The following is a 20750-nucleotide window of genomic DNA, read 5'->3' on the forward strand; positions in this document are numbered from 1 at the left end:
GAAGGACTCAGGGCGGTGAACAGCCAAAAAATAAAATACACATAGTACAAACGTTAAAAAACCATTTAAAACATATTAAATACTTTGGCCCAGAAAACAAATTTAAAACACCCCAGTTTATAAGACAAATTTAAAATTTAAAAGCAATTTAAAAGAGAAGTTAGGCCAGGCCAGCCTGCTGGAAAAGGAATGTTTTGAGGGCACGGCGGAAAGCGCAAAGATCCGGGATCCTCCGTATCTCCAGGGGGAGATCGTTCCAGATGGCAGGTACCCCCACAGAGAAGGCTCTCCCCCTGGGGGCCGCCAGTCGACACTGTTTGACCAACGGCACCCTGAGAAGCCCCTCTCTATGGGAGCGTACTGGTCGGTGAGAGGCTACTGGTGGCAGAAGGCGATCTCGTAGATACCCCGGTCCTAAGCCATGGAGTGCGCTAAAGGTGGTGACCAAAACCTTGAAGTGCATCCAGAAGACCACCAGGAGCCAGTGCAGCTCACGCAGGAGGGGGGTCACATGAGAGCGCCACGTCACTCCCATAACCACCCACGCGGCCTCATTCTGGACCAGCTGGAGCCTCCGGCAAAAAGGAAGAAATAGAAAGAAAGAAGTATCTTCCTATTTCCTTTATAGCAATTGTAAGCACAAATACAAAATTATATCTCACTTTATAGTTACTAAGACAAGTTTTCTCTTTTCTATTTTCTGGGGGGGTTTTCTTAATCATCAAAACTGTAAGCAATAAATTCATTTTCAATCCACACACAAATTCTACAGTATATGGAGTTTCCAGTCAACAATAAATGTAGATATTTTCAATGTAACTGCAATGTTACTATTTTGAATCTTAATTACTTAAAAATGAAAATTTCCATTATATTTCTTTGTGTGTGTGTATGTGTGTGTATACATGTGCATGTGGGTGTGCGTGTGTGTGTGGGTGTGTGTGTGGGTGTGAAATAGAAGATAGACAAAGCAAATTAAAATTGATGAAATGAGATAAATGAAACAATGAAAAATACCTCCAAAGAAAATACTGTACCTCAAAAGAAAAATAACAACAACTGATAGGACCATAAAATAGAGAAAGTCATGGAAAATGAAGAAGCTAAATTGCTCTGGGACTTTAGAATTCAAACAGTCAGGCAACTGCCACATAATACCCCAGACTTAACAATTGTCGATAAGAAAGAGGAAAAGGTCCAGAGATTCGACATAGCAGTACCTGGAGACAGCAGACGAGAAGAGAAAGAACTGAAGAAGATAACAAAATACAAAGACCTACAAATAGAAATAGAATGACTATGGCAAAAGCAAGCAGAGGTAGCATCAATAGTAATGGGTGCCTTGAGTGCAATCCCAAAATAACTGGAGCACCACTTGAACACCATTGGCATTGACAAATTCACCCTCAGTCATTTGCAAAAGGCTGCTTTACTCGGAACAGCTTGCGATGATATCTGTAACACCATCAGACTTCCAGATCTGCCTATCCCAAGTCCTTCGGAAGGACTGACTGTGCAACAAACAATAATAAAAAGGAAAAAAATGATTTCTGACTCCCCCTTTTTACATATTTGCTCTTTCACAACATTCAGGCCCACTTAGAAGCCAGGCTGTAAGTGGTTATATTTACCATGCTGCATGATGTGTTGTATATATAGGAATAATTCTTGCTTAAATTAGTTAAACTTTTATTCTATAAGTGTGCTGTTAGTTTCCCTAGTTTAAGTTCCCTGCAGTTTGATCTTTACTAATTCTCTTGATAGGAGAATTATCTCTGTGTGCTTTATTTGGCCACATCTCTTCTCTTCTAGTTGAGCCAAATTGTTTCAGTCCCCATTCTCTTCTTGCATTACCATAACAGTTCTTAAGTTTGCCATTCCCTTAATTTTATCCTTCTCACTTTGTTACTTCCATGCACTCCCTTCTACAGAGCAACTTCCACTTCTTTCAACAAACTTTCATTCTTCATTACAGGCTACACTACCTTTCTATGCATGTGTACACATCTTAGAATTTCTTCATTTGATTTTCCATATTTAGTAAGTATTCTACCAAGTTATACAAATATAAATTGAAAAGAGCCTGGTGGCGCAGCAGACTAATAGCCTGTTATTAACATTCAGCTGCCTGCAATTACTGCAAGTTCGAATCTCCCCAGGCTCAAGGTTGACTCAGCCTTCCATCCTTTCTAAGGTAGGTAAATTGAGGACCCAGTTTGTGGGGGCAATAAGCTGACTTTGTATAAATATACAAAAGTATGAAGGCTATTGCTTAACGCATTGTAAGTCGCCCTGAGTCTCCGGAGAAGGGCGGCATATAAATCAAATTTTTAAAAAAATCTTGATTTTTGCCATTTGTATCACTTTTAGTTATTCATTCCATTTTCTGCATGTAACACACCCACCATAGTCTTTGATAGATTAATTTTGAAATCGATACTATTTGTGGCATCATACAGTCTAACATTTGTTGTAAATCATTAGGTTCTCTGCCAAGAATGTGGCATTATCTACATGAATATTCACATCCCCAACACTATTATCTCCAGTAGTATTACAAGCCATATATACATACTTGCATACATAAATACTTTAAGCAACCAAAGAGTATCACTCATGCTTGCTTAGACATTGCTCAATGCTAAATCACATTCATTCAGAATGTCCCACATTTTTCACAGTCTGTTGTTCTTTCATTGTCACCATTCATTGGAGCAATCAGAGGCAAATATACTCTTATCAATGAATTCCTATTTTCATATGCACACCCTGGATGCAGATTGAATAAGATCTAATAGAGTAGGTCTCTTTTGAGTCCAAAATGTTGGGGAGATAGGGCAAGAGGGAATTGATGATCTGGAGCTCCCCAACATTAGAAAAGCTTGTCCCCTGAGGTTAAGTTGGTTTAGGTTGTCAAAAGGCAATTTTTTCTAAAGAAACTTTATGGAGGGAATATTTTAGCAGCTGATTTTTATGACTTCTTTCTAACAAGTTATATGGTATTGTTGTAATTGAACATTTTATGGATACATTTTAATAATAATAGTAATCTTTTCCCATAGGTGTACCTTTTCTACTATTAAATTTTATTGTTGCATTTATTGCAAGTTGTCTAGAGTCAAAATTTGAAATATTACCGGTAGTCATGTTGCAGTAAAAATATGTATCCCCGAAGTATATATGACACAATACACCAGAACGTACGTTTTGGGCTTTTCATTCATAATTAAATCTTCCCTTTGCCTCTTTACATCTATTCCTCAACTCTACACCACAAATCAGGCCACTTTCATTCAGATCTATTAAATCTTTCCCCTTCCCCTCAGTTTCCCAATTGATCAGCATATCTATTTTTCTTTATTTCATGACTTTTATTAAGTAATCATCTTTGTTAATTACTCCTGTCCCAGTACAAATCATAGTCAGCATGCCATGGTTGTCACCAGATGGGATCATAGATACTGACTTTTATCACTCATCAGAGCTTTGGTCAATCAGGTTTTTCACATAATGCTTTTTAGCAAGATAAAATATAGACTCTGTTATTCACCCTTAATTATAACCATACCATATGCCGCATACTCTACAAATGATAAAGCCAGTGCTGGTCCAACATTTTTATTATTGATTTTGATGACTTGATGGATGGAATGCATATCATATTTGCAACGCATTTTAAGAAGGATTCAGAAAAACTGAAACAGAAGATGATGATTGGGAGACAATTAAGTGTTAAAATGAGATACTGAAAATATTAAGAAGAAAAGACTAGAGCGACAGGAAGGGATTGAGAAACACAAGAAGATGAGAAGCAAACTAACCACAGAGCTGCCTGGACCTGTGGAGGGTTTTTTTTTTTTTTCTTTGCACTCCTGCACCAAGGCTTGTTTGTTCTAATCATAATCTGTTCAGCAAGCAAGAAATAAGAGTCAGTTGTGCAGATTTGCAAACTATACATAATGTTTCTGCTTTGCTGTTGATGCTCCTTCTACTCCTCCTCCTTCTCCTCCTTTTTAACTGCTGTAGCCTCTGGACTGGTTCACAGCTTAAGCAAGTCACATTAAGAAACCACAAATAAACCCATTTGTTTCTATTTGCATATCATACTAAACCCTATGGAGATTGTGCAAGTTGTGAATCTTCGAAAAAAATGAGGTTGCAAATTACATCAGGTGCTTGAAGAGGTAGAAGTGTTTTCACCTCACCCCATAGGTCCTTGATGTATGGAAAAGGAAGAGGGAGAAAAGGGAATGTATTTGTGTTTTCCCTGCCTGAACAAACCTCACAGAACTAATACAGTAATCCTTCTCCCAAGATGGAAGAAATTGTGCTGATGTTGTTTAAATGTTAAGGGCCCCCTTTATTTATCTGTAAGCGTTATAAAAGAGCCATGACAGTACAGTGACTGATAGCCTAATACTAACAGGTTTATCATCAAATCCAGCCTACCAGGTAGAACATTACAGTTATAAAGGGAAATGAGGCACAAATAGAGTCTAATATTTGAAAATGCAGCAATGGAAAGCACTAAGGCTCATTGCCAAGATTCTGAACCCTTGCAAAGCTTTTAGACGTCAATTGCTGTTTGGGGTATCCTGTATCCTTCAGGCAAAAAATGCACTAAACATTTCGATGAGTTCTGCTGCAACTTTAGATCGCTTAGAAGAAACTTTCATGGAACAAATTCCCATGAGATAGTTTCTCATATACCCTGGGGAAAAAAGCTGTCAAATAACCAATGTTTTCCTTCAGTAGCCCAGCAATTCAGTTGCATATCCACTCCTATTTCAGCAGAACAAGTTGTTTTAAAATTCAGATATACTATATGTGGATTTTACTTCGAAATGATTGTGGGGCTATAGCATCTTGTTTTCCAGCTGTGTCAGAGATATTTGCCACTTTTACTCCAGATGTAAGGTCAAAGGAACAGTTAGATCTTCCTCATTCTACCATTAATAGAATATTACATTTCTCAAACCAGCCTTTCCCCATCAGGTATTCTCCAAACTGTCAGCTGGTTTGGCATTCTGATTGGTAATTCTGGACTACAACACTTCTAGCTGGCACCAAGCTGAGGAAGGGCACTCCATACTCTGGTAAATTGCAGTATCTATATCAAGTTCCTGATTGTTTTATATACTATATTACCCTCTGATCAGAGCTGCTTGTTTGTCCCGTGGGGTTTCCTATGTTCTACTTTATATTTGATTCGGTTCCACCTTAGATTCCTTGGATTCCAGCACGCCTGCAGGTCATTTAGTTTTAATCATTGCTTACCGTTAGAAGAGAAAAAAACATATTGATTCAACCAGAATGTGCCCTCTAGTTTGCGTCCAGCAATATGTAACAGGTTTATGATAGGCACTGTGCTGCATTAGAGAAGAGCTTCCACAATCCATTGAACTGGAACGTTGAGAGATACGTGTTCCAAACATTTAACTGACAGCGCTTTTACCAGCTTTCTTTTTATTTCACTCCAAAAAGAATTGGAATGAGCAAGAAGCCAACCCCTTAAATAATTATCTGTGAGCAGTACCACTAGGAATCTAGCCAGCATAAATGCCTAATCTTCAAAGATCCTTGAAACTGTATTTGCCAGAACTGTTGTCACAATTAGAAGAAAGCTAGTAGATTTCTTTAAGCAGAATTAACAACAAGCACTGATTTTTTGTCTTTGTGGTCAAGCAAATGATCTGTAATGATTCTTTGGGGTTAGATCAGACAGTAGTAAAGATAACATAGAACTAAATGCACAGAGGAGATTAGATATTGTTTCTCAATGTATGTCATGACATTTGTTTATGCAACAACCAGCACTTGCCTAATCCAGAGCCAAAAAAAAAACAGTGGGCTCCAAAAGGATGAGAACACATACAAGCTCCCATTGCTTTTGATCCAAGTTGTTTTTTTCCTAAGGAATTTCTGCTGTGAACAGAAAAATGCTCACAATGTTCCTTCAACAGCCAGTTTACAAGAGAGCTCAGCCCATATGTTTTCAGAATACCACTTGAGCCCATCATCCCCAGACAGTTAGAGGCAATGTCTCCATAACATGATGCAAAGCTCAATACTGTATGTGTAAACGCTCACATTCACAACCATTCTGTCTTGAAGAACCTGGAATAACTTGAGAACTGGATATAATTCAATGATAATACTTAATGAAAGTAGAGTCTCCCATTTTATTTTAGTATTCTGGCACGGTTGTGAATGAGAAATTTCTTCCGGTCCACATTCCAAATAGTGAAGGCCAAAGATCTGATCTTTTCTACCTCCTGCGGGTACACATGGAAGAGTGGTGCCTTTATACTCTTCGAAATATATTTGTATAATGAACAGTATAGCTGCTGGGGAAGCCAATGGGGACAATGGATATATTGAAGAGAATACGTAGGAAATTGGCCCAGAATTCATACATAATACATTTGAGCATTTCCCAGAGGAGCTGCATCAGGAGACTGCATCAGGAGGTGAAGGGATGTTCGTGTGAGCTAACAAAGGTGTGGAATGCTATTCTCTCCTGTATCCATCTTTTTGGGCATGACTCCAGGGCCTGCTAACATATTTTGTAATATCTTGGACTTGTGACTAAATGTGATGAAGCTGTCTTCCATTTCCTTGGTGATAAAATGATGGAAATTTAGTTGCTGCTCTCTTGTAAAATATTTCAAGTGTATTACCTTGACTGCTTTTTAATACTGATGTCCTCTGTCAGGGAAGAGTGACATGTGATCTCTTAAAAATGCACATGAGAGGTTGAGTAGAACAATGATTGTCAGTGGGGTTGGTATTTCTTGTTCATCTTGCCAGCCTGTGCTCAAAATTCATCTCTCTCCCCAATCGTCCAGCTGCCAGCCCCTCTCAGCTGCTGCTTTCCAGGATTTTCTCTCCCCCGAGTACTGTTACTGGCACCTTTTTGGGAGTGGAAGATTCCTTTAAAAGAGAAAAAAAGCAGGCTGGCAGCGACAAGTACCAAATGTCTCTCTTCTACACATTGCTTAAATCCCAGCCCCAGCTGATTAATCATACAGTCAGGCTGCTTTGAGCTTATCACTTTCCTTAATAGCTGAATAATTTAAAGCCTCTGTTTGTCAGCGTCTTAATTGCTTTTGCATTAGATACAAAAGCCACCAGGAATGCAGAATGGGAATAACTTCAGTAGAGTCCCTTTATTTCTTTCATATGGCATCTCTTTTGAACTGGCTTAGGGAGGGCAAAACCTGGCTGCCAACAGAATATTTCCCATCTATATGGGGAACCAAGGGGACAAATGTCTGTCATGGTACATGGATTCTTATTCTTGGGAAGGCTTTAAGATGGCCATAAAATTGTCATGCAGTCAAAGACTTCTGCAGATGTAATGGGGAGTATTGGGCAAGGACTGGGGAACTAGAAACAGTTTGACTTGAAGAGGGTAAGACATTCTAGATTTATCCCTAGTGAAAGTGGGGAAAGGAAAATTTCTAGAGTTCTTCACTTGTTTTGGATTCTAGCTTCCATCAGCCTCCGTCAGCATGATGAATAATATTCGCTTACTTATCTCTGAACCATGAGTTGAGCTGAGGGATGCAATAGTCAGGATCATCAGGATTAAAAAAGGGATAAGACCACATTTTTAAACAATGCTCCAAGTCTTCAAAACGCAGACAAAAATATCCTTTCCCTTAGCTACCCTGTTGATGTTTTAAAAGTGTTGCAAACTATCTTACTAAGCCTTAAAGTTGCACTACCAAATGTTGGTTGTGAGAGCACCAAGAAGGAGGAGGCGCACATAGACTTCCATACTACAATGCCATCACCTTCTCAGATTGGATGCTATCAATGTACATGGAGATGGTGTGGGTTGAGTTACCAGCTAGCATTTCCCCATCCTCTTCCAGGTCTCAGATGGACATTGCGCAACCCTAAAAATGGTTACATCTGGTGGTAGGGCTCTATTCAAATTTTGATAATTCATAGGCACTTTGTAGTTAATCTCTTTTATTAATCTCTCTCTGTATATTATATTATTATATTATGTTATAATCATATTATATTACATTATATGAGACAAATTACACTATACCAGAGGACTAATTCTTTAGTGTACACACTATCAAATGGTCTCCGTTTCAACTTATTCTAGCCTAAGAGCATCTCACATGGTTCTGTGTATAAAGTTTGGCTACATAGTTATTAAATCTAACGCGTTAAAACATTTATACCACACATGTCTCTTTGGACGTCATCTCAGATATAGTCAATTGATTATCACTGCTCTCATACCGGTTGATGTTTGATTATATAAACCCATTTATGCATGGTATTTTCATGAAATCATTACCTTGATAATAGCGCTGATAGTGTCCTTCATGGCTGGCCTTCTGTTGGCAGGCAAAAGCGTTTACCTTTATACAGGTGTTTAGCTTACAGAATTGATTTGGGGGTTTTTTTCCCCGCTGTTCTGAATTTTAAACTCTGTTTTAATTTAATGAAGTTTTAAGGGGCCTCTTTGGGGGTATGCTCTTATTTGGCTTTTAGTTGTTTTCCATTCTTTTTTTACTATTATTAGGCACTTCTTATTCCATCTCTGATAGAAAGGTGGTTTGTAAATAAGCAATATAAACAAGAGGTGAAGGAATGGTCCCACTGAAGAGAGATAGCCTGCATCCAGCTATGTTGTTGTGACAAATTGATGATAATCAGCTCCACAAGAGATGCTGGGCATTGCCAGGAACAATCCTTCAGCTGATGTCACTTTTCACAGCTCTCCTAATGGAGTGAATATATCCTGCTAATGGAGGGCATACATCCTTTCACAAAAGCAACTCTCATTCTTCCCTTGCCAGAGAACAATCACATTTGTCAAAGAGATCTCTAGACCTTAAGCACACTAAACTTGTCCCTTCTTTTGCAGCCACTGTAATCCTCAATGAACTGAATTGGACAGAAGCCTTAGAGGATGTGTTTGTGGAAAACCGAAAAGAAGACCCATCTCTGCTGTGGCAGGTCTTTGGCAGCGCTACAGGGGTAACCCGCTTCTATCCAGGTTTGTATCATTCTCAACTAACAGGGTGAAAATATAATTATGAACAGTGGGGTTGCATTTAAATAGTTGAGTTTTGAACTCAGAAATGTTACAGTAGGAGTAACAGCACAGTCATGGCTTTCACATTAGAAGAAATAAAGTGCACTACTTTCCTAGTCATCCTAGGGCCTAGGCCATTCGTTGTTAGGGAGTGATCATTGTTACTTTTCCTCTTAATAGGAGGGATAAGAGCCTCTTTGCTACAGGGGTGAAATCCAGCAGATTCTGACAGGTTCTGGAGAACCGGTAGCGGAAATTTTGAGCAGTTCGGAGAACCAGCAAATACCACCTCTGGCTGGCCCCAGAGTGGGGCCTGTCAGAATCTGCTGAATGGAGATTTTGCAATAGCCTTCCCCCTGGAGTGGGGTGGGAATGAAGATTTTGCAGTATTTTTCCCCTGCCACACCCACCAAGCCACATCATGCCCACCAAGCCACGCCCACAGAACCAGTAGTAAAAAAAATTGGATTTTACCACTGCTTTGCTGGAGAATAATGAAGTCTCTGCCTTCTTTATTTCTCTGCTCTTTCTTTTGATTCCGGGTATCAAGGTATGGCCAGATGTCAGCCCCACTAAGTAGATCAGACCTTGAAATCAACCCCACAGGAAGGTTAAATGTACTTTTATTGAGACTGGCTACGGTAACAGAATCTTTCAAGTATGATTGTACTCATCTCCTCCTTTTTCTTATACTTCAGTGAATTAGAGAGGCATCTGCCTGAACGATTTCCTAATGTTATCTCATTAAAAAAAATGCTTCAGCCCCTTTTGCCTAGCTAACAGTTCCTGCATATTTCCATCAAGGTCATCTTCCTTATTTTCTTCGCATGGTTGTGATGTCAGAGAAGGAGGTTGATTGATCCTCTTCTTCTCTGTCAACCACCAAACATTTGAGGTAACTTATAACATCCATGGGCAACTTTTAGGGAATCAGCATGGCTTGTGTCCTTTTATTTGCCTGCCTTTTCACAAAATATCTGGGATTTTTATACGTTGGCCAACTACTGTTTTAATTTCCACAATGACCTGGACTACAGTAGGGATGTTATGCAAATAAAGTAGCTGAACCTACTTTAAATCTGACAGTCAGGCCCATGGTTCTTTTGGAAACACTCAGCATTATTGACCAGGACCAAGGTCCATGCTCGACAAAGAGGTGATGTCTATGAGGAATATCATGGATTTGAGAAGTTGAAGTTCTAGCATCACCCAGGAAAAAGGAAGAGAAAATTGGCCCACCACTCAAGAATTACTTCACCCCAGGGGAAGAAGTAGCATGAGAAAGAGGCCCAAAGCAACTCTACCTTAATTTCAGTAGGTGCAGGAGAAGTCCTGTAATGGGCTTGGAAGAGCCTGGGTTTTACTGTACTAGCAATAAAGTTCTTTGCAAAAGACCCAGTGGATTTGGTTTTCTAACTTTGCCTGCCTTGATTTAGAGAGAACTAGGACATTGAGGTTCATATTTATTTGTTTAATTAATTAATTAATCAATTAATTTGAATGGTGCCCAATTCCCAGCAATTCTAATCTATGAAGGAGAATGTGAAGCCTTTTGAAACACCATACTAATCCTTCTGTAAGAATTGCCCTACCTTGCTATCAACCTTAAAATGGTTTTCCGTATTCATGCCACTGGTTTTCAGTAGTACAGGGTATTCTGCTGGCCATAAAAAATTGGATTGCAAACTTATGTGAAGTTCTGAGGCTGTTGACTGTTTTCCCAGACCTACCGGCTTTGATAAAGTCATACTTTCTCTGCCTGAAAATGCAGTTCTGAATTCTTGAGAAGTATAACATATCTATATAAATAAAAATATAAATGTCCGTTTGTACATAACCGCACATCTCCTAAAGTTCTTCACCAATTGCTTTCAAATTTTGACACAACGTTGCATTTGACTATGGGTGTGTTTTTATATACCTATATTATATATATGTCACACCTGTGACAGGTAAAAACATGAAAAACATTGACAAACATTGAAAAACATTGAAAAACATTGAAAAACAGCACCATCTGCTGGACATAAAACCAACATGGCAGCCTCCCAGCCCTGATTACGCTCAACAGATTTCTGCTCCTTATATTTATATCTCCATATTGCTTCCAAAAAACTGCGCATTTGGAAGGCAGTGATGCCCGAGGGCCATATCCTGCCACCAGACTCGGCAGGTAGACAGCCGGCTCCCCACCAGGAAGCCCTCACAGCTGGCACTTCAAGGGCTGGGCGGGGCCTGCCCGAGCCTGGCTCTGACCTCCCCCTCCCCCGGCCACCCCACGAACTAGCCTCGCCCGCCGCTGCTGCCCATCCCCCTCACCAGCCGCTCTCGGGGCTCCCTCCAAAAAACACCTGGCAACGAGGCTGCCTGGGTCTGCCGAGCGGGAACCCTCCGTCCCTCACCTGGCCTGAATCACGCCTGGCCCAGCGCTACCACGGGCCCTGAGGTCAGAAAGACTAGCCAGTAACTGGCGCTATGCGAATCCGGTCAGTGAACGGGAGATAGAGGCAACTGGAGCCTCGCCTTTGACCAGAGCTGCCTTTGATTCCCAGGTGGGCGCTCTGGCAGTTCATGGAGCCTACATGAAAATTTCACCCTCTGGCAGAAAAGGGGCTCCGGGGAGGCTTCGGGGGTGGAAACGGGCAGGAGGGAAGATGGCTGGCCCTCCTTCGTTTCGCCTGGAAGAGCGGGGGATTTAATCATTCCCCTGCCCTTGGCAGGCTGGGGAGGAGAACTTCCCAGCAGGGGTCCAGTGGGGTGTGCATGGCTCCTGTCTTTGCCGCTTTCTTCCTTCGGGCGGGAAGCCCCAAACCAGCCTCGAACCCCCGCCGCACCCCCTCCCTCCCTTCCTTCCCTTCCCTGCTATGCGTCTCCCCGTCGAGCCCCCAGAGAACATCTGTGTAGGGAGTTTGGAGGGGGCCCCCGAGTTTCTGCTGTGGTGCGGAGAGCTGCGAAGACCTGGCCTGAAAAGGTAAGGGTGATGGCGGGGGATGCAGAAGAGGCTGGGCCAGAGACAGAGATTAACAGAGAGAGAGGGAGAGAGAGACATAGAGAAATACAGAGAGACAGGGGAGAGAGACACACATACAGAGATACAGAGAGAGGGGGTGGGAGAGAGAGAGGCAGAAAGAGATACAGAGAGAGGGTGGGAGAAAGAGAAACATAGAGATAGAGGGGGAGAGAGAGACACATAGAGAGATACAGGGGGGGAGAGAGAGACATAGAGAGATACAGCGGGGAGGGAGGGAGAGAGACATAGAGAGATACAGAGAGGGGGAGAGAGACACAGAGATACAGAGGGGGGAGAGAGAGACACAGAGAGATATACAGGGGGGAGAGAGAGAGACATAGAGATACAGAGAGGGGGAGAGAGAGACACATAGAGAGATACGAGGGAGAGAGAAAGAGACATAGAGAGATACAGACAGGGGAGAGAGAGAGACATAGAGATACAAAGAGAGAGGGGAAGACAGAGAGGGAGGATTTTGTGGTTCCCATTGTTTTTTAGCAACCGGTTCTCTGCCCTAATCACCAGCTGGGTAGGGGTGGCTCGGGGGCTGTCATGTGACTGATGAAAGTGAGTGACGTCAAGTTGGCCACGCCCACCAAATGTTCGTGGAGAGTTTGGAACTTTAGCCTCGCTCTTTTAGCCCAGCGGAAGCACCAGACTGGGCCACAGCAACGCGTGGCCGGGTACAGCTAGTATATATATATAAATGACAATAAACATTTGAATCTTCAAAGAATACTGAGGCAGGAATAGAAAAGTTCTGTCAAATGTCCTGAGGTCCAAACTGCTGGTTAAACTGGGAAGTCAAGTTTGATGTAAACGTATACCCTCCATTACTGTATATATCTTGTAATTATTTATCAAAATAGCAAAATGGGTATTTTCAAAGGAGGGAGAAGCAAAAGAGATGTGTTTGGCTGAAATGTTAACTGCCTTCTAATTCACATGTTCCAAAACAAAGAACAGTGTTTGAAGTGTGCAAAAAAAAAAAAAAAAAAAAAACCAACCCCAACCTTCAAACATTTCAGATTAATATGGGCCTTAGACACATTTCTTTCAGGGCCAGTGCATTGTGACAATAGTAGATATTTGAATAACACAAAGTTACAGCTGCTTTTCCTCCCAGTTTCACATATTCCAGTGTTTTTGTTGCTTAATACCACTCCTGGCAGAGAAATCTTTCCATGTCAGCTTTGCTCTCTCTCTCTCTCTCACTCTCTCCCTTTCTCTCCTCAATTTCCCTCATATCCACACATTTGGTAGCTCAAAAATCATTATAGTTTTCACTGCTTCTTCTCATTGCAGCCTCCCCATGGAGAGCCCCCAATAAGATTGACCTGTATGATGTCCGAAGAAGGCCTTGGTAAGTAGGGGAGCATAGTGGAGTGGGTAGTTAACTATGCTGCATATTTGAGAAAGAATAAAACAACTTAGCAAAAAAATTCAGAGCAATGCGCCAGCTCAAAATTTAAATGAGTTTATTTATTATCATTATACTTAAATCTTCCTTGGAGAAAAAAATCAGAGGCTGTTACCTCAGTCTTCCAGAAAATACCTTTCTCTGGCATTGTACAGGTGAAGCTGAGACCTACCTAGATTTAACACTAATATTTTTTTCCCCAAATACTTAAGTCAGTTAATATACAGTTTCAGGCTTTATCAGATGAGCAACAGATGCCCCCCTAATGGTAGTAATATAACATAGTTTGAAAGCCTATCCATACTCAGGGCTCATGGACTGTCTGTGTGATTTGCTATTCTATTTTCCTTCTTCAATCAGCAAATCATGAGGTGTGCTGAGATACTGGAGATAGGTTTAAAAGGGAGAGGACAGAAAGAGGGAAAGTCTCTAAATGGAGCTCATATATTGCAGAAGAATTAGATTACATCAAATAGATAGTAGCAAAAGCTGTAGATGACATAAACCAGAAGAGGTTCCAGGAGCAAGGGAACTGTGGTGGTTTAATATATTATTTTTCATTATAGCCTTGACCTAGATTGGGAGAAGGACTGCTTGAGGATTTTATTTCCAAAAATGATTCAAATGTTTGTGTTTTTTTAATGAAGCACCTTTTGGCCAGTTTAAATTATAGGCATAAAGAAAATAAAACTACCCACACAAATTGAGATCTTGAATTATATTAGGTCCCCATGCTTAATTCAGATTTTTTTTTAAAAAAATATGCTGTAGCTCTTCTATACATTTGAAATAATGTAGAGTTCTTCTTTGTGGCAATTTCCTTTAACCACAGCATTGGAATTAAAAGTAATAGATTGAGGAAGTTAGGTTGCATTTTCCCAGCAACGATATGCAATACTGAAGTTTGATTACTAGAAAGATGGAATATTCACTTCATAATAAAATACTGCTTGTGGATATACTGGATCCTCTACCTCAAATGAATAATACACATGCATTTATTTGCCGGGCAAACAAGCAATTGCCTGAATGGATCTTTAAAACAATGTCAAATAATATCCATGAGAGGGAGATTCTAAAAAGGCATGATGGAAGATGCAGTTTTGCAATACAAGTCCCAATTCTTTTGTAGGTTCTTTGAGTTTGCATCCCATCTACCCTCTTTTGACACCTTTCTATGAATACCAAAGTTCCAAAGAAAATAATTGAACAAGATCTCAGGGACATTTTCTCCTGTTACTTTGTCTTTGAACTGTGGAGATAGTATCTCCATCATTTCATTGTTTGTGTTTCTGAATATCAGACATACACTAGAATTTTGATTCAAGTTGGTCTCCTGTGAGTTCCACTCGTTTTTTTAATACAGTACCTAAGCATAGTTGTAAATAAACCCTGTGATATCATTAGGAGTCCTTGGCCATCTTTGGATGTTACATTTAATCAGAAATCCTAACCTAATATGCCACAATATCATCAAGTACTATGCTACTAAATCCAGCTCCATCTCTCCTTTAAAACCAGGTGAGCAAAGCAAGTAGGCATACCTCCATATTGTCTCCAAAATCAGGTTTAAGTATGTCTAAAACTCCATGATGGTAAGACAGCTTTAAAGTTGCTATACTGTATATCCTAGGTTATCTCACTTTACTTAACTTACCAATATTGGACATCACATGAACTTTCCTGGTTTGATTACATAGTTCTCTCATGTAAAGGAAAAAACTGAAATGAGGATATTGTAATTTCTTAAATTACCATTTCTGATTTTACAGACTACTAAAAGAATATTTAGTCATACTTTTGCAGATCGTTATCAGGAGCAACCAAGAGATTCTGGTCAGAATCCTTTTTTTCCATTTCATTTCTTTTGTGGGTTTGGTAAGAGAGAAGAGGAAAAAGTGGGAAGAACACTTAGAATACTGCATCCAGTTTTGGACACCATATTATAAAAAAGATGTAGAGATTCTGGAAAGAGTGCAGAAAAGAGCAACAAATATGATTAGGGGGCTGGAGGTTAAAACATATGAAAAATGGTTGCAGGAATTGGCCCAAAGGTGTTTCTTCAAGAGGCAACTGGACTTTCTGGTCCAGTTTCTCTTGCTTCTCTTCCAAGAAGCGTCTTCACCTTTGGGACAGCCATGACCTGGATGACTGAGAATCTCCATAGACTTGCAGGAATTGGAGTTGTCTAGTCTAATGAAAAGAAGGACTAGGGGTGACATGATAGCAGTGCTCCAGTATTTGAAAGGCTGCCACAAAGTAGAGCGGGTCAACCTATTTTCCAAAGCACCAGAAGGCAAGACAAAAAACAACGGATTGAAACTAATCAAGGAGAGAAGCAACCTAGAACTAAAACTAAAACTAAAGCAACCTAGAACTAGAACTAAAGAGAAATTTCCTAACAGTTAGAACAATTAACCAGTGGAACGGCTTGCCTTCAGAAGTTGTGGGTGCTCCATCACTGGAGGCTTTTAAGAAGAGAATGGACAGCCACCTGTCTGGAGTGGTACAGGGTCTTCTGCTTATGCAGGGGGTTGGACTAGAAAACCTTCAAAGTCACTTCCAACTCTGTTATTCTGTTATTCTATTATAACCTATTTCTGCATAACATTGCAACTGACATATACACACAAACACATACACACACATACACACACACACACACACCATGTTCTACCCCAGTCTTTATAGTCTTTGTGGCAGTAAAAATGGCAGGGAATAGATCACACATGAGAGAAAATCTGTGTCACGCAGGGCAGCATTTCCTATAAGGAGATGCTTATAAAATGGCTGCTAGAATGTAGCAAAAGGAATTAGAGAAGGGAGGGAATCCACAACCCTTCTGGGTTTCTCTTCAACTTTTCTGCTTCTGTAAATGCTCTCAAATATCTTGAGCTAGCAGAGCATTTGGAGTAATGAAATGTAAATGAGCCCGGTACTTCCACTCCAAGGGTCTATTAAACTGAAGTAGGGCTTACTCAGGCCATGGGTGCGTGCAGCCATCCAGACATCTCTCTGTCTCTCTCCTCCCTCCTTCCCTCCACTAGTCCTTCCTGACATCTCTCTGTCTCTCTCCTCCCTCCTTCCCTCCACTAGTCTGTATGAAATTCCAGGTCTGTGAGCAGCCAGCTCTGTCCAATTTTCATTTCACACATCGTTGCCATTGGAAAATGGATACAATAACACAGACAGGGGCATCCGAGCTACAGCTCTCATCTGCTTCGACTTCTTCCCCTCCCTCCCGTTGTGTCTCGGGAGAAAAGAAGGAGCCAAGGCAGGAGAGATGGAGAGATGATAACCTCAGATACAGATAAAAGAGGCAGGAATCCTCCGCCCTTTCGCAAGAAAGTTGCAATTGTAAATTTTGTCTTATTTTGCAGGCAGCTCGGATTGGGGCTTTCCACCTTAGGCGGTGGCAGGGAGAGAAAAAGAGAAAAACAAACACTTCTCAAAGACGGAGCTAGAAGGACAGAGAGAGAAATACCTCGCATGATGACAGGTTGCATTTCAGTGAAAGCTGCAATCATCAATTTAGCCACCCAGCAAGTTTAAGTGTGATTTAATCCGTTAGGATTAGCCCAGGTAAAGGCGCTGGTTTGGCAATGCTAATTATTGCCTGGGCAAGTGCAGAGTGCTTCGGATTTAATTTTCCTCTATCTATTTTGAAGCTTGTGTATATTGGGGAAAGAGGACCGGACTCCTACAGACATAGTACACACACAGAGACGCAGAAAGGAAATTATAGTGCCTTTGCTTTGCAAATGGAAGGTAAACAGCCTCCTTTTCGACACTTCATTTTGCCTGTGCCTAAAAAGGCCTGTTTGTAAGAGCAGCAAGAGATGATTAGTGCTCCTTGTACTATCTGCTTTTTCTCTCACCTGAGAGACTACATTTCTTGTTCAAACAAGCATCAGTAGCCTGCAAAAATAGGAAGGGGGCAGACAGTCTTGAGCAGGAAGTCCTAGCTGGATAGCAAAAAGAAAGAACAGTAAAGTATTCCATTTATTTGTTTCTTCATTTTTGACATTTATATAGCCACCTCCTTCACAATAAAGTGACTCTAGCTAGCTTGCAATAAAAACAATAATATCCAAATTTTAAAAACTACATTAAAAAAAAGCATCAGCAATATTTTTTTATTAACCGTAGTGAATTGATGTTAAAAACAATGCAACCATTTTGTCAACTTATTCTGGCCTTGAGATCTCCAGACCTGCTGACACCGCTGTGTTTTAAGGGGCCTTTGGAAGGCTGTCAAGGATGGAACCAATCTCACCTTGGGGAGTGGGGGGGGGGGCAAGATGATGTTCCACAAGGTGGGTTCCATGGAAGAAAATGCCCACCTTTTGGGTGCCACCAGCTGAATTTTTTTCACAGATGGGACTGGCAGCATGCCGCTTCTGCCAGATCTGATGGGATGGTCAAATATAATTGGGAGAGGTATTCCCTCAAATAATCCATCCCTAGGGCATGAAGGGCTTTAAAGGTCAAAATCAGCAACTTGAATTAGACCCAAAAGAAAACTGGCAACCATACAGTTCACGGAACAGAGGTGTAACATGTACCATTCTAACGACACACATCACTGCCTGCATCACTGCGTTTTCCAGCTGCTGAAGCTGACGGAAACTCTTCAAGTGAAGCCCTATGCAGACTATATTGCAGCAGTCCATTCAGGAGGTAACTAGGCCATGTATGACTGAGCATACTGAGCAGAGCCTTTTGGTCCAGGAGTGGGCAGACTGGCACATAACATAATGCTATGCAAAAGTCCTTCTGGCGACCCACATCCACTTGCTGCTCAAGCAGGAGTTGTGAATGTAGGAGAACACCCCCCACCCCCCACCCCAAGTTGCACATTGGCTCTGTTTGGGACAGTTCAATCCCATTTAGTCTGTTCTGTCCCCGTCTCACACACGCACACCAGCAGTCAACCAAGAGTTAAAATAAACCAGCAGACAAGAATTTCCTTTGATAACAGAATTGGCAGCAACCCAGTGGCTGCTTGCCAAAAGTTTTTACTTACAAAGGAAGGTTTATCTCCTCCAACCGAAAACATCAAAGTAAGTCCACAAAAGCCAAAGAATAGTCAAGTCCAGTCCAAAAATCAATCCAAGCAGAGCATATAACAAAGTTCCAGAAATGCAGAATGACTTGCTAGCTTTCCGTTTTGTCCGTCACAAAGCCTGAATGGCCACCACAACCCCTTTTATCCCCTGTGGGATGTGGTCCAGTGACTCAGCTTAATCTCTGACACGCCTCCTTCTCTGCTATGCGTGCTTGTCTTTCCGACGCTGTCAGGGATCAAGCCAAGACTTATCTCCGTCGCTGTCTAACTGTGGCTGCTCAGAAATGCCTGGCTCCTGGCCTATCTCTTCTCCTTTGGAAGACACCTGAGGCATTGCCAGAGAGGAGGGTCCTGGAGAGGGAGGCCTTGCCAACTCCTCTCCTTCACTTTCGGAGTCTTCTCCCTCCGATAAGATGGGGTCGGAGTCACAACAAAGTCCAAGAATGGCATAACCCCTGATTTGGAGGACCCAAAACCCAAGGTCACTCACTCTTGACAGGGTTCAACCGGGGTGAAATCCAGCAGGTTCTGACAGGTTCTGGAGAACCGGTAGCGGAAATTTTGATTAGTTTGGAGAACAGGCAAATACTACCTCTGGCTGGCCCCAGAGTGGGGACAGAAGGGAGATTTTGCAGTATCCTTCCCCTGCCACGCCCACCAAGCCACACCATGCCCACCAAGCCACATGCACAGAACCAGTAGTAAAAAAAATTGGATTTCACCACTAGGTTCAACTGAAGCCTGTTGTCCACATAAAAGTCCCCAGAGTCTCCAGGTACTATGATAGGACATCAATAACACTGCTTAAGTTGCCAGGGGCAGAATATACAGAACAGATGGTGTCAATCAGTGGTTTCATGGAGATGTTAAATAGGAAACCCCCTTAAAATCCTGCAGTAAAGGGACTGAAGGTGGAAATCTCTCCTCTCCAATTATCACCATCTGGAAATGGACTCAGAGAAAGAAAAAGAGCCAGCATAATATAGTGCCACCCACCCCCCAATCCCTGGAGCTGGTCCAGAAGGATACCATAGTCGATATATTGAAGGCCATTGAGAGGTTAAGCAGGGTGAGGATGGATGCACAACCTCTATCCCACTCCCACCAGAAGTCTATCTAGATCCGTGCCAGTCGAGCTTCAGGGCGGGTTACAGCACAGAAACGGCATTGATCGCATTGGTTGATGATCTCTGGAGGGCCCGGGACAGGGGTTGCTCCTCTGTCCTGGTCCTCCTAGATCTCTCAGCGGCTTTTGATACCATCAATCATGGTATCATGCTGCATCGGCTAGAGGGGGTGGGAGTAGGGGGCACCGTGCTACTGTGGTTCTCCTCCTTCCTCTCTGACCGTATGTAGTTTGCGTTGACGGGGGGGCAGAGGTCGACCTCAAGGTTCCTCACTTGTGGGGTGCTGCAAGGGTCAGTCCTCTCGCCCCTTCTGTTTAACATTTATATGAAGCCGCTGGGTGAGATCATCCGTGGCTTTGGGATGAAGTGTCAACTGTATGCTGATGACACGCAGTTGTACATTTCAACCCCAGGCCACCCCAATGATGCCCTTGACGTGATGTCCCATTGCCTGGAGGCCATGCGGATCTGGATGGGGAGGAACCGGCTCAGACTCAACCCCTCCAAGACTGAATGGCTGTGGCTCCTGACGGCCCGATATAGCCAGCTGACACCATCGCTGGCTATTGGGGATGAGATCTTACCCCCCCAGAGAGAACTCGCAACTTGGACGTCTTCCTGGACTCATGGCTGTCCTTGGAGGATCATAAGACGGCCGTGGCCAGGGGGGCTTTTTATCAGGTTCGCCTGATCTCCCAGTTGCGTCCCTTTCTGGATCGGGACGCCCTGCGCACAGTCACTCACGCCCCCGTCACTTCCCGGCTGGATTATTGTAATGCTCTCTACATGGGGCTCCCCTTGAGGAGCACCCAGAGGCTCCAGCTAGTCCAGAATGCAGCTGCGCGAGTAATAATGGGGGCGACTCGTCGCTCCCATGTAACACCCATCTTGCGCGAGCTGCACTGGCTCCCAGTGGTCTTCCGGGTGCGCTTCAAGGTGTTGGTTCCCACCTTTAAAGCGCTCCATGGTTTAGGACCTGGTTACCTACAGGACTGCATTCTGCCACCGATTGCCTCCCACCGACCAATATGCTCCCACAGAGAGGGCCTCCTCAGGGT

General features: G+C 42.2%; 1 protein-coding gene across 1 annotated transcript in view; it reads left to right on the top strand.

Moving 5' to 3' along the window:
- CACNA2D2 (calcium voltage-gated channel auxiliary subunit alpha2delta 2) overlaps positions 1 to 20750 on the top strand; it is a 655759-nt gene that overhangs the window by 512527 nt on the left and 122482 nt on the right. The window contains exons 7-8 of the mRNA XM_070933719.1: positions 8897 to 9028; positions 13383 to 13440. Coding sequence (XP_070789820.1) covers positions 8897 to 9028; positions 13383 to 13440 — 190 coding nt within the window. The remainder of the gene's footprint in view (positions 1 to 8896; positions 9029 to 13382; positions 13441 to 20750) is intronic.

The sequence above is a fragment of the Pituophis catenifer genome, unplaced genomic scaffold (assembly GCF_029215685.1).
Source record: "Pituophis catenifer annectens isolate HBS135680 unplaced genomic scaffold, rPitCat1.0.hap2 SCAF_2, whole genome shotgun sequence".
NCBI lineage: Eukaryota > Metazoa > Chordata > Lepidosauria > Squamata > Colubridae > Pituophis > Pituophis catenifer.